The sequence below is a fragment of the Cavia porcellus genome, unplaced genomic scaffold (assembly GCF_034190915.1).
Source record: "Cavia porcellus strain 051 isolate PalLab524CR breed Dunkin Hartley unplaced genomic scaffold, mCavPor4.1 scaffold_7, whole genome shotgun sequence".
NCBI classification, from domain to species: Eukaryota; Metazoa; Chordata; class Mammalia; order Rodentia; family Caviidae; genus Cavia; species Cavia porcellus.
Genome location: NW_026947490.1, coordinates 17,605,035 through 17,617,824, shown reverse-complemented (window position 1 = coordinate 17,617,824; position 12,790 = coordinate 17,605,035). Strand labels below are relative to the sequence as shown.

General features: G+C 56.0%; 1 protein-coding gene across 3 annotated transcripts in view; it reads right to left on the bottom strand.

Moving 5' to 3' along the window:
• Positions 1-6,973: 6,973 nt before the first annotated feature.
• The window catches only part of Pak4 (p21 (RAC1) activated kinase 4), a 40,539-nt gene continuing 34,722 nt past the window's right edge, over positions 6,974-12,790 (bottom strand). For all 3 annotated transcript variants that reach the window (XM_003467256.5, XM_013149912.3, XM_013149911.3), the window contains 6 exons: positions 12,245-12,682; positions 11,039-11,172; positions 10,623-10,749; positions 9,508-9,633; positions 8,372-8,506; positions 6,974-7,904 (listed from right to left, as the gene is read on the bottom strand). In XM_003467256.5, coding sequence (XP_003467304.1) covers positions 7,749-7,904; positions 8,372-8,506; positions 9,508-9,633; positions 10,623-10,749; positions 11,039-11,172; positions 12,245-12,682 — 1,116 coding nt within the window. In that variant the 3' untranslated portion in view covers positions 6,974-7,748. The remainder of the gene's footprint in view (positions 7,905-8,371; positions 8,507-9,507; positions 9,634-10,622; positions 10,750-11,038; positions 11,173-12,244; positions 12,683-12,790) is intronic.

The following is a 12,790-nucleotide window of genomic DNA, read 5'->3' as shown; positions in this document are numbered from 1 at the left end:
CAGCACCTTAGAAAGCAAGTGTGCATCCACACTGTACCCCAGTCATCCACGCCAGGCAAGTGCTTGTGCCACTGAGCTAAATCCCTGGCCCCCGGCCTTGACCTCACGGAGATTCTGCTGTCTCAACCTCCTGAGTACTGGGGTACTGGCGTGTGCCATCTGACCCCAGTCTCACTGTGTGTTTTAGGTGGGTACATTGTATTGTGTGTAAGTCAGACTTTGATAAGAGACAAAAGGAAGGGGGCAGCTTTCTTTGCATTCTAACAGAGCATGGCTGTGAATAAGCAAGCCCAGCGAGCTGTGGCCCTGAGACCACGGCCAGCCGAGGTTGTCAGTCTCTGCGGAAGGTGGCCCATGGCCTTCAGCTTCCTGCCACTGCAACAAACACTGAGACAGTGGCTGGGACCAGGCTGCTGTGGCCCCAGCCTCGGAGCTTTCGGTCCATAGCTGGCTGCTCTTGCTGTTCCAGGCCTGGGGTGGCACATTATGGCGGTCACCTCACTGTCCTGGTCACCTCAGGAAGAGAAGGGGTGGGTCCCACTGCCCCCTGACTCCTGCAACATGCCCCTAATGACCTACGACCTCCCAGGAGGCTCTACCTCTTCCAAATAGCACTAACAGAGGAAAAATGGCTTTTTTGCTGGGTGTGGTGGTGAATGCCTATAATCCCAGCACTCAGTGGCCTGAGGCAGGAGGATCACAGTGACTTCCAGGCCAGCCTGGGCTACATTGTGAGTTCAAGGCCAGCCTGGACTACATAATGAGATCCTGTCTCAAAACAAAAAAAGGAAAAGAAATTCTGTGCTTTATATGTTTAGGGATTTGTACCACTGAGTGCACTACTGATTTTAGAAAAAAAGTTGGCCTTTTTTTTTTCTTTTTGTCTTTTTGAGACAGCATTTCCCTATGTGGTTCAAGATGGTCTTGGGCTCACTTTGTACCCCAGACTGGTCTTGAACTTGCAACAATCCTCTAACCTCAGCCTCCCAAGTGTTGGGATTACAGGAGTGCACCACCATGCCCGGCTTTTTTTTTTTTTTTTTACGCTGGATATCAATCTCACAACCTTGTACTTGTCAGGCAGGCGCTTATGCTGCTGAGCTAAATCCCTGGCCCTCTTTGTTTTTTGTTTTTTTGTTTTTTGTTTTTTGTTTTTTTTTGGTACCAGGGATTGAACTCACAACCGTCTGCTTGCAAGGCAGGTGCTTATGCCGCTGAGCTAAATCCCCAGCCCCTTCTTTGTTTGGTTTTTTGAGACAAGGTTTTGGTACATAGTTCAGACATGGGTGCACATGTCCAGGCAGAGGAAATAGCAAGTGCAAAGGCCCTGAGGTGGGACTGAGCTCAGTGTTTTTGGGAGCCAGCAGGAAAGTCAGTGTGGGGCAGAGGGAATGAAGGGGTGAGGTTAGAGGCATCTGGGGGGGAAATCAAGTATTGCATAAGAGATGTGAATGGGGACATTTATAGGGACAATTCTGGGGATATAGTGTCCAAGGCTGGAGGTCAGAGAGGCTAGGAAGCACCAGGCTGTTGTCGCCTGAGTGACTGGAGGGGGGAATAATACAAATGACAATAGTGGGATCATGGAGTACTGTATGGGTCTTACTCCTGCTGACTTGAGGCAGTCCCAAGCTCAGTGCTCCTCTTTGTGCTCAGTGTCCTATAGTTTTGCTGGCCCTCCACCCCAGGGCCATTGCACATGCTGCTCTGTGTATGCAAAAGCCTCCCCCTTGCTGATTCCAGGGTTGTCTGTCATCCGCTCATGCCAGTCTCGCCTTTCTGGTTTTTTCCTACCTAAGGATGCATCTTGTCAATCGCTCTCTATTGGTCGTTCCCAGCCCAGGTCATTTCTCACCCTGCTCTGGCGACGCCACACCTTGTTCCTGCTTTCTTGTGCTTCCTGTGCTCTGTAAATACATGTGAATGTGGGGATGCGTTTGGTTGGTCACCCTGTGGCTCATCCTGCCAGAATGGCAGCCTCGCTGGGGCAGGGCTGTGGGCAGGGCCGTTTCCTGTTTGTCTCCAGCTCAGGGCTGACAAGCACCGTGGCTCTCTGTGCTGGATAGGACTGGCCCCAAAGCGGGAGGATCCTGCTGAGGAACCTCATTTGGCTCCCACGGCTCCTACAGCAAGGCCAGTGTCACTCCGGAAGCCAGCGTGCCCCAGGCCCGGGCCCTGCTAGAGGCACTCTGCCTTGGGGAGCAGATCCTGGGTTGCACCGGACAACAGAGGGTGGGAGGAGCAACAGGTAAGCGGAAAGGGGGCTGGGTTCGTGCTCTTTGGTAGGGAACTGGGTGGTGATCCACCTTTGTCCTGTAGGGGGCGACAGATGGGCAGGAATGAGGTGGGGTAGGAGGAAGACAGGAGGAAGGCGTCACACTTCAGTGCAAAGACGGTGTGCGGTGTAGGGAGGGAGCACAGGAAGCCTGAAATCAGAAAGGTAGGGACTGAGAGGCCCAGGCCCAGGGAGCCGAAGAGGCTGAAGTAGGGTCTGCCAGAGCCAGAGAGGGATCTGGAGGCCCCATCACTTTTGAGGATCCACCCTTAGGAAGGGAGTAGGCGACCTGCAGACACATTTGGCAAATTGGCCCACGTGGGATGTGGCTCAGTGGCAGATGCTTACTCTTAGCATGTGCCCCGCGCAGCGGAAACAGGCCGACAACTCCAGCTCCTTGCGTATCATCGGAGACTGTGTCAGTCATGGTACAACTGCTCCGTGGAATAATACATGGTCATTAATAGGAGCAAGTTGTTTTTATGTAATAATACACAGCTGTTAATAGGAGCAGGCTGCATTTTTGGCTCTACCAGGAAATGACCATCAAGATGCTGCTGGGCTGGGATACAGCTCAGGAGCATAGCATCCACCTGGCAAGCACGAGGTTGTGAGTTTGATTCTTAGTACCAAGAAAATAAAGATAATAAAAAGATACACTGTTAGCTGGCTGCCCTGGGCTGAGGCTGAGTACAGATCTGCACGTGGGCGAGGGGATATTACCTTCCTGGAGCCACCAGAAACCTACAGCAGTGGCTGCCTCCGCAGAGGGACGCGGGAGGCCATGGGTGGGGGTGAGGGCAGAGCTGACTTTTCACTGCGTCCCCTTTTGCAGTCATAGGCCTGGGTAACCCGCTCCAACAATGAACCACATTAAACCAGAAGGAAAGGGTGATAGAGAAAATCAGAGACAAAGGTGCAGGGGAGAGGAGGGAGGAAGGGGAGGGGAGGAACTTAACTTTTGTTTTCAGGACTGGGGCTCCAGGGCTTTCACACTGAGCTCCATCCCTGGCCCCTTTTTATTTTGTCTTGAGACAGGGTCTCATTATGTCACTAAATTGCCTATGCTGGGCTCCAACTTGTGATCCTCCTGCCTCAGCCTCCCAGAGTGCAGAGGTGACGGAGGTGTTCCATCACACTCCCTGAATTTAGTTTTAATGCAGCGTACCCTAAACTTCTGAAGATTCCTTTGGTCTTCTGGGAAAAGGCTCTGAGGGGTCCCACCTCCCAAACCCACCCCTTCTTGTCCCCCAGTCCCAAGGCCCCTCAACCCCAAGTCTCCTCATTGGGCTGTCCCAGGCCTTTTCCTGATCCTAGGAAAGAGGTTGACATTTTCCCATCTAGATTGAACCCTCTGGCGGCACAGTGCAGGGAGCCTGAGGGTTTAGTGTGGCGTGGTGATTACGTGCAGGATGCCAGGACCAAGTACCTGGGTTCAAACCCTGCCTCCGCTGTCTCTTGCCTCTGACATCTTGGGTTCTCAGTCTGTCATCCATGAAACAGGACAATGGAGGCGCTTTCTTGAAGGGTGGCTCAGACGATCTGTTTCCTAAGACTGCTGGGATAGCAGCAGTTTATTTGGGGATTTGGTGCTGGGGGCAGAACCCTGGGTCACACATGCTAGGTAAGCTTTCAACCACTCGGCTACATCTTTGGCTTTGTTTATGTACTGAGATAGGGTTTCCCTAAGTTGCTGATTTGTCCAGGTTGACCTTGAACTTGAGATCCTCCTGCCTCAGCCTCCCCAATAGGTGGGACCGCAGGTATCCACCACTTTGCCCAGCTTCACCGTCAGCGTTTTGACCCATTTAGAGCCATGCTGTCCAGGAGAGCCGAGACCATGGAAATGTGCTGCAGCAATACTGTCTGCGGCCAGCCTCTGGCTGCATGCAGCTACCGAGTGTGCAAATGTGCTCGTCCCCTGTGCACTGCAGGTGCTGCGTGCTTAATTTTATTTTACTTTAAAATTAAATAGCCCCCTGCCTCAGCCTCTTTCCAGCCCAAACTGGGCAACTTGATGACTTAGTAAGACCCTGTCTCAAAAAGGGCTAGGGATGTAGCTCAGTCCAAAGGCTGTGTATTCAGCTCACAGTACAACACCACAAATTGGAGGTAGAAATAAATACGGAGCCATTTTATTGTTGGGCTGTTTCTTTCTGGGATGACAACTCTATTTATTTTCTGCTAGTTTTCCCATCCTTACTTCCTGGCTTTCACTGAGTCTTCTTGGCAGACTCACTGACCAAACAGTCATAAAACTTGTAGGAATGACTGTACAAAAAAATTTTAAAATTAAGATTAAAAAATTAAATAGCTACATGCGGCCTAGGCCGCCTGTTTTATAGTATTAGGCAGAGACTCACTTTTCTTCTGTCTATAAAACGAGCCAGTCTCCCCAGTGCTGTTACTTACCCTTCCCTGAGAGACTTGCAGGTGACATCTTTTGCGCATGAAGCCCCTGCACACTTCTGCTCAGCCTCTGAGCCCTCTGTGGTATCATTAAACCAAAGCTAGCAAATCTACAGGGGTGGAGGATCACAATTCATTAGCAATGGCATTAGTATGAAAGCCACAGCTGCTCGGATAGAAGACTACTGCCGGGTGTGGTGGCACAAGCCTGTAATGCCAGCAGTCAGGAGGCTGAGGCAGGAGGATTGCCATGAGTTCAAGGCCAGCCTGAACTACAGGGTGAGTTCAAGGCTGGCCTGAATTACATAGCAAGATCCTGTCTCAAAAAAACAAATGAAGATCCCACCAGACTGTGTCAAAATACAGGTTGCAGACACCGGATGTCTGATTCAGCCTGGGGTGTGGCCCAGGAATTTGTATTTCCAGCAAGTTCTCAGAGCTGTGCCTAGTTTAGGAACCACTGGTCTGACCTGTTTCAGCTGATCATTTGGTTCTCCATAAATATCCCTGGTGGCCCACAAGTTAGCACACCTGACTCTGCTGCCTGGACTCTGGGGTGCTCTCCTGTCCAGCTGAGTTAGCACCAGAGGCCTGGGTTGGTTACCTCTGTACAATGTGAGTCCCGGAGTCTGGGGGGCCATCACAGCAGATGAGGCCGCTGCAGGCCCACACTGCCCCCAGAATGTCCCTGTGCTGCTCAGCCCAGAAGGCTGAGAAGCCACTTTGTAGAGCTGCCGCCTGCCGTGTCAGGAAGGCTCTGCCATACACACTTGAAGTGTGGGAAGGAAGGGGGAGAAGTCATTGTGCTCTGGCCTCTGCAGAGGCAAAGGTGGCTTTCCAGGGTCTGGATAGTGCCACTGACCCCCTGGCACCCAGCTGCATGGGTGACGGCAACCTCTGGCCTCCACTGATTGCTGGGTACTCACTGTTTGGCTCCTCCAGCCTTGCTGCCATGTGGGACTAACCCAGCCATGCAGTTGCACTTCCCCCGCCCCCCTTGAAACAGCCAAGGGTCACATGTCCCTTTCAGTGACCCTTCTGCACTGGTGACAGCAGCTGGAGGCAGTGCCGAGACAGTTCCAGAAAGGCTCCCACCACACCACTTTAGAGCCACTCCTGCCAGCTGCAGTGACAGTGACCTCTGAGTCAGACACGTGACAAGCAGGCAACTTCCTGTCCACAGCCGCTTTGTAACCCAGAGGCTGGGCACTGCCTAAGACAGCGCTCAGTGCCCAGCAGCATCAGAGGGAGCCTGTAGCCTTGCCAGCCACAGCAGCTCATCACTCCTGCCCTATTTTCTGGGACGCTTGTACAGAGTAGGAATTACCTGTTCCTTCACCTTTGGCAGGTGTCTTTATAAACACGTTTGAACCCCAGGCTATTTACTTGGAGGGTTGAGTGGGTGAGTTCTCTGTTCCTTTGCTTACTGGCTGTATCTGCATCTACCCCGCCCCCAGCTGGCGACGGACCCTCCCTTACACATGCTAGGCAAGTGCCCTGCTAGAGTTACAGCCCCAGCCCTTTTTACAGTTTTGTAACAGGATCTTGCTTAACAGTCCAGGCTGGACTCCAGCTCCAGGTCCTCCTGCAGCATGTGCCACCATACTCTGATTCTGACAGATTTCTTTGCAGAAATGAATCCACTTCATCTGTGTGAGGCACAATGCCTGCACTACTGGGTGTGAACCTGTGCCCTACTGTCCCGTTTCGCAGAGTGCTGCCAGACCGCCTTGGCCTTCGGGGACAGTGGTGACAGTGGGCTCTGTGGAGAAGTGAGGGCTGACTGACCTACATCTGTGCCTGGACCCTCATGGCTCAGCATCAGACACACCGAGGTGCTGGCAGCAGGGCACCCAGTGGGCCCTAGAGGAAGGGGTCCACTCTGCATCCTCCTGCCAACTCTGCCACCTCCTGGGTGCCGGGAAAGAGGCGGCACGTGTGGGCAGCTCCATGTCCACCCATTCCCGCCTTGGCTTAGAGGGTGGCCCTGCTCACAGAGCAGCTCCTGTCCTTCAAAAGGCCATCTATCTGCCCACTGGCCAATTGTCAAGTGGCTGATTTACCAATGTCAACTTGTCAAGGGTCAGCTCCTTCCACCAAACACATTCAAAACAAGCTGCGGTTGCAGGAAACCATGACATGCCGCTCCTGGGCCTGGGATCAGCCTGGCCCCATCTGGGGAGGGGAATGGGTCCTGGGTGGCAGAAGCCTCCGTTAGCTAGGCCCCCACCCCAAGATGGCCAGACAGAGATGCACGTGCACGCACACACACCCACACACACCCACACAAAAACGAGAATTGTTTTAATTGTAAAACTAACGAGGGAGGGTAGTGCAGGGCAGGGCTGTGCCACCAGGGCAAGAACCTGATTTTTCAGGCAGTGGCTGTGCCCTGTGCCACCTGTAAGACAGGGGTTCCCCATCCCCAGGCGGGGGCAGGGTTAGTGTTATAAAATGACAATATAAATAGACTTCTAGAAAATGGAGGCTGTCTGGGCGCAGTAGTCATTTGCTGCAGAGGCTGGGGGTGGGGAAGGCAACAACCAGCCCCCTCCTGCCGCAGAAAGGGTGTGCAGGGCCCCCAGGAAAAGGCCACTCCTCAGATATTCATGAGCACGAGCGACCCTGCACTGGCTCCGGGGCAGGGGCTGGATGCTAGGCAAGCTTCCAGGGACACCAACGTGCCGGCTGAGGGCCGAGCAGCTGAGCTTTCCATGTGTGCACACACACGCCGTGAACACACATGTTCCTAAGTGTTCTCTCCAGCCCTGCTGACTCAAATGCAGATTTCCAGTGATGGGTGGGCCACTCTCCTGCCGGGGAACAGGAGGACATTAAAGGGCCCATCCCCCAGTGGGGTCCTGGGAGCATCACTACTCCCATGAGTCTGTTTTACAGTCACAAAGTCAAAACTGAAGTTCAGTAGTAGGGACCCGAGAGGCCCTGCAAGGAGGGCAGTGCGGCATGGAGTGTCCTGTGGGCTGGAGGAGTGGGCTGGCCCTTACTGGCATCTGGCAGAGCAGGTGACCAGGGGCTCTTTGGTGCAGGGCCAGCGCGCTGGGCCTCATCTGGTGCGGTTCTGGCGCATGAGGGGCACGATGCTGGAGGGCGGCCCCGCCTTGGCCAGGAACGGGTGCTTCAGCAGCTCGGCCGCTGTGGCACGCTGGGCCGGGTCTCGCACCAGCAGGCGGTCCAGGAAGCCCTTTAGAGATGGCGACACCTGTGGGGGTGGGGGTCCAGGAGAGGCCCAAGGCACTGTGTTCACTTTCTTCCTGTCTAGGGGCATCTACTGCCTTGGAGGGGCTGAGAGCTCACTGGTGTCTATGGCCTGCCCCCAGGGCCTATTTTCTATTTTCACCACCTGGAACGGGGCTGGCAGCCCTTTCCCATGGTGTGAGGCCCCCTCAGGCAGGCCCAGAACTGTCCTCTGCCTCTGAATAGGCAATGCTTTCTGGCACAGGCCAAGGAGAGGGCTTGGCCATACTGCATGCCTCCAGTCAGGCCAGCGGAGCCTCAACCTCTGGATTGTGAGGGCCCAGGGGGCCCGGGGCTCTGCTGTCTTGGGCTCTCCCGACAGGCTGTGTAGACACAGGGCCTGGGGCATGGAAGCCTGGTGCATGGGACGCTACCCTAAGAACCATCCAGGATATAGCCTCGAGTGCCAGCCCTCTGCTGGCAAGGACCCACCTTATGCAGGTTCTTCAGTCGGGGTGGGAGGTTGTCCCGAATCATCTTCATGGCTTTGAGAGGTGGCTCATTGAAGTAGGGAGGCTCCCCGTCCACCATCTCAATCACCATTACCCCCAGCGACCAGATGTCCACCTGCAGTAGGGGAGGGAGTGGCAAGGCTGGGTGGCAGAAGGCAAACCAGTCCTCGGCAATCCCGAGCGGGGGCGGTTCCCCATTTTGCTTCTTTGCTTCTAGAATCCCTGAGCCCAGAACACCTTCTCTGATGCCCAGGATGCCAGCAGGCCAGACTCCATGTGCTCCCCTTCCAGGAAGTCCTTGGAGGGGCGAGTGCCAAGCTCTGCTCTTTGCTGCCTGCTCCCAGCCTTCCTCTGGGGAACCCAGAGTGGGAGGAGTATCCCCGTGGCCAGGGGTCCTCTCGGCTCCACGAGGGGGCCCTTGCCTGAGCAAAGTCACCGAAGACAGTGACGAGAACAATCACATGGACAGCTGTCCACCCTAGAACAGTCGAGGTGAAGTTTGTACTGGTTCTTTCACTCGTGGGTAGTCCTCTCAGACTCCACACCAGTCTCCTTCCCAGTGACCCCGCTTCGGTCAGAGGTACCCTTTCCCCTAGCCAGGTACTGGGCAAGGCCAGCAGAATCCCCAGGACCAGTCAGGGAGCCACAGTGAGTGGAGCAGGCCAGGGTGGGCAACTAGGGTGGGTGGGAACTCAGTTAAAACACAGGGACCTGCCCTTTCTCAAGTGAGGAGTCTCTCTTAGCCATCGCTGCCAAGAGTTCAAGCAGCCTCTACAGAGGGGCAGATTCAACAGAATCTGGCTTTTCAACAGAAGGTTCTGATGGCTGTGAGCAAACTCAATTAAAAATGTCTGCAAGAGTCTCTTCAGGCCACTCAGTGAAAAGTCCAGTTTGTGGCCTTGCACTACACTGCCACGGAGGGCCATGGCTACTTCTGCTCCCACTGCAAGTACTCGCCTGGCTCGGAATCAGTAATCAGTCGATAATGAACTAACGAATTCATGCACCCTCTCTTCTTCCGTGAAGCCTGCAACCCCTGCAACCCCTCCCTCAGATGGCGCCCACCACCCCCCGGGCCGAGGCTGCTCCCACACAGCCAGGCCACAATGGGCTTACCTCTGGCCCGTAGGGAAGGCGGGAGATGAGCTCTGGAGCCATCCAGTAGGGCGTGCCTACCAGTGACTTCCTCCGAGGCACTTCCTTGCTCACCTGGGCACAGAAACCGAAGTCCGACAGCTTTACCTGGGACAGGGCAGAGCGGGCAGTGTCAGAGGTGTGGCTGGGGAAGGACAAGCAGAGATGCGTCCCTATCTCACTTCTGGCTCCACTGTGAAGCCCAGAGGCAAGAGCTGGGCTCTGGAGTCACTAAGTGATTCTTTCACCTCTTGGCAGGGGAGCCTCAGGGTCTCACATCTGCTGGCCTGACAGAGTGGAGGCACCATGTGCCACAGGGGTCTTGGGAAAGTGGCTGTCCCCTCTGGAGGGAGCAGGTCTTCAGTACACAGGGCAGATACGAACACGACTCAGCCCTGAGGAGTGCATTTGTGTGTGTGCACTTATGTGTAACACACACACATACAGACTGCCTCTGCAACAACCAGCTTCCCAGAACCAAGGATTTATACTTTTTCTGGGTGCTGTGGGCCCTTTCAGATGCCTAAGGATATCTATGGATCTGCTCGCCCCCAGAACACACGCCCACACAGGTGGGTGCGATTTCAGAAGGCTCACAGATGTTCTGTGGAGACATCTGCAGACAGCCCTGGCTTCTCATCCTCTCAGTAGAAACATGTGCTGCCTCTGCCCTCACTGATGGACCTTCCTTGGCAGAGTCACCAGCTTTGCAAGAATGTGGTGGTCCCAGGGCCTGTCCCACAGAAAACTCCCTGGATTAGAAATGCAAGTGCTGGGCGCTGTGTAGATCATCCATGGCCACAGAGTCCAAACTTCAGCCCAAAACAGGGAAGGCAGGCCCAGGGTCTGTGGCCCATCCACTGCTTACAGGGGGTCAGCAGCAGCAGACAGAGAAGTATGTGGCAGAGCTGTGGCTGTCACAGGGCCCCGGTGCTAGTCTATAGCTGTTAATTGTGTGCTGATTGGTGCCCACCAACCTGGCCCCCAGAGTCTGGACCGTTCTATGAGGCACAGATCTGTTCACTGCTCTGTGGTCACTGAGCAGCAGAGGGTACTGGGTGAGGCAGGGAAGCCAGTCCCTGCCACCCCCTCCTCACCCTGCCATCGTGCGTCAGCAGGATCGAGTCACTCTTGATGTCCCGGTGGATGACACCTTGGGCATGGAGCACAGACAGGGCCTGCAGCACAGCCAGGCACACGGCAGCAATCTGCTCCTCGTTCATCCTACGAGCAGAGGGCTGACGGGCAGACAGTGCCGGCCCAGATCCAAGAAGGACCAGCCCTGCCTTGGGATAGGGTAGCAGACTTGAGCAGACAGCGCCTATCCTGGGGAGTCAATGGGGGACCCCGACCCATTGCCAAAGGAACCTGAGACTCTTATCCTGGGGCCCCACAGTTCTGCTGGCTCCAAGGAGACATGACCCTACCAAACCCTCCGGAGGGATGCAGTCCCTTCCTGGCAGAGATCGGAAGGGTGCTGAAGAGCCAGCAGGGTCCCCGCCCCCTTCATTACCTGGTGTGGGTGACAATGTCAGTGAGGGCGCCACCCTCCAGGAACTCCATCACCACCCAGAGCTCATCCCCCACCAGGTAGCTGTTGTACATTTCCACCACGTTCTCGTGCTGGTAGTCCCGCATGATCACCACCTGCCGGGGCAGGGAGCACCAGCCTCAGCCTTCAGCCCAGCCCCCACCAGCCTCCCACCTCCCTCTTCAGCCTGGCCAACTGACCCTGGTGGCTGGGACCCACCGATAAGGCCAGCCTGAAGCCCAATGCCTGTACTCTGGGGGTGCGCCCTCACCTGGACACCATCCTGGCCTGGCCTAGGCTGGGCTCAGCAGCCCTAACCAGAGGCTGTGCTGGGACAGGAGTGGAGGAAGGCCAGGTACAGAGCTGAAGTAAGAAGGATAAGCAGGGAAAGGATGTGTGTTGGGGAGGATGGTGAACTTCAGCCACTGTCAGGGGCTGGACTGGGGGGCCCTGTGCTTGTGTCAGGGGCTGGTATTACTCCTGAGTCCTCTGTGCAGCTGGCCCAGGGGAATGTGGGTGAGAGCTGGCTATGGGACAGTGGAGAAAGTGCTGGAAAGAGGCAGGTGGGAGCTGTCCAGGCAGCCTCAGGCCGGGCCTCCCCTTGGCGCTCCTAACCAGAGGCGGGGAACATTTCTCATGCCCAGACTCCCCTCTTGGACCCCAGAGGCTGCTTTGGAACAAGTCCTGTCAGAGAGGCCACCAAGATCCAGCTAGAAGTTGGATGAAACCAAACACCCATTGGGGGCCGGATGGTGCAGGGCCTGAAATGGCAGCAAAGGGGTGAACCCTACCCCAAGGGCACTGGGGGAGCCTGAGGGCCCATTAGGCAGGGACAAGCAGGTCTGAATGTCAAAGATTCCTTTGGCTGCCATGTGGGGACTGTCAGGGGAATGCCTGAGGGGGCAGCCGGGCAGGAGCTGAGTGGGGTAAGACAAAGCCGCATGGAGCAGGGATCAGGGCTCCAGCCTGGAGGCACTCTGCAGGTGGGCTGGGACTCAGGAGGTGGAGGAAACAGTAAAGTGGGCTTGGGTGGTCAGGAAAGAAGTGGGAAGCCCATGCTGGAGGGGGGGGGTGCAGATATGGCCCAGGAGGATATGAAGAGTGAAGACGGGCCTGGGCCAGGGGGAGAAAGAACAGGGTGGGGAGAGAAGGAAAGCGGAGGATCCCACTGCCCCTGCTCCTTCCCACCTCATTGAAGAGCAGCTCACGGCGCTGCTGCTTGCGAAGGTCCATCTTCTTGACCGCCACCAGCTTGCCTGAGCTACGCACAGTGGCGATGCACACGATGCCTGTGGAGCCCTCGCCAATCTTGATGAAGTTGTCCAGGTAGGTGCGGGGGTCCCCTGGGTCCACCACCAGCTGCAGGGCAGCCCGGAACTGCTCATGGGACACTCTCTGGGGCTCCCTCTGGGGTGAGCGGGGGCCAGGGGGGCCGGGGGCTGGGGGTGCAGCAGAGGCAGTGAGGGTGCGGGCTGGAGGGGCCAGCTGGGGCTCAGAGGCATGGGGGCCCAGCACTCCAGGGCTGGGAGCACCACGGCCTCGGGCAGGAGGCCGGGAGGAAGAGGATTGGGGGGCTGCCAGGCCCCCCATGGATGGCCCATTGGGAGCTGTATTGTGAGGCTCCCCCTGCAACAGAAGAGAAAGGGGGCTGTGAGGGGATGCTCTGCTCTTGGTGTGGGACAGACACATGAGTGGTCAGGATGAGCAATGCATGGGGCTGGTCCTGGGGGACAG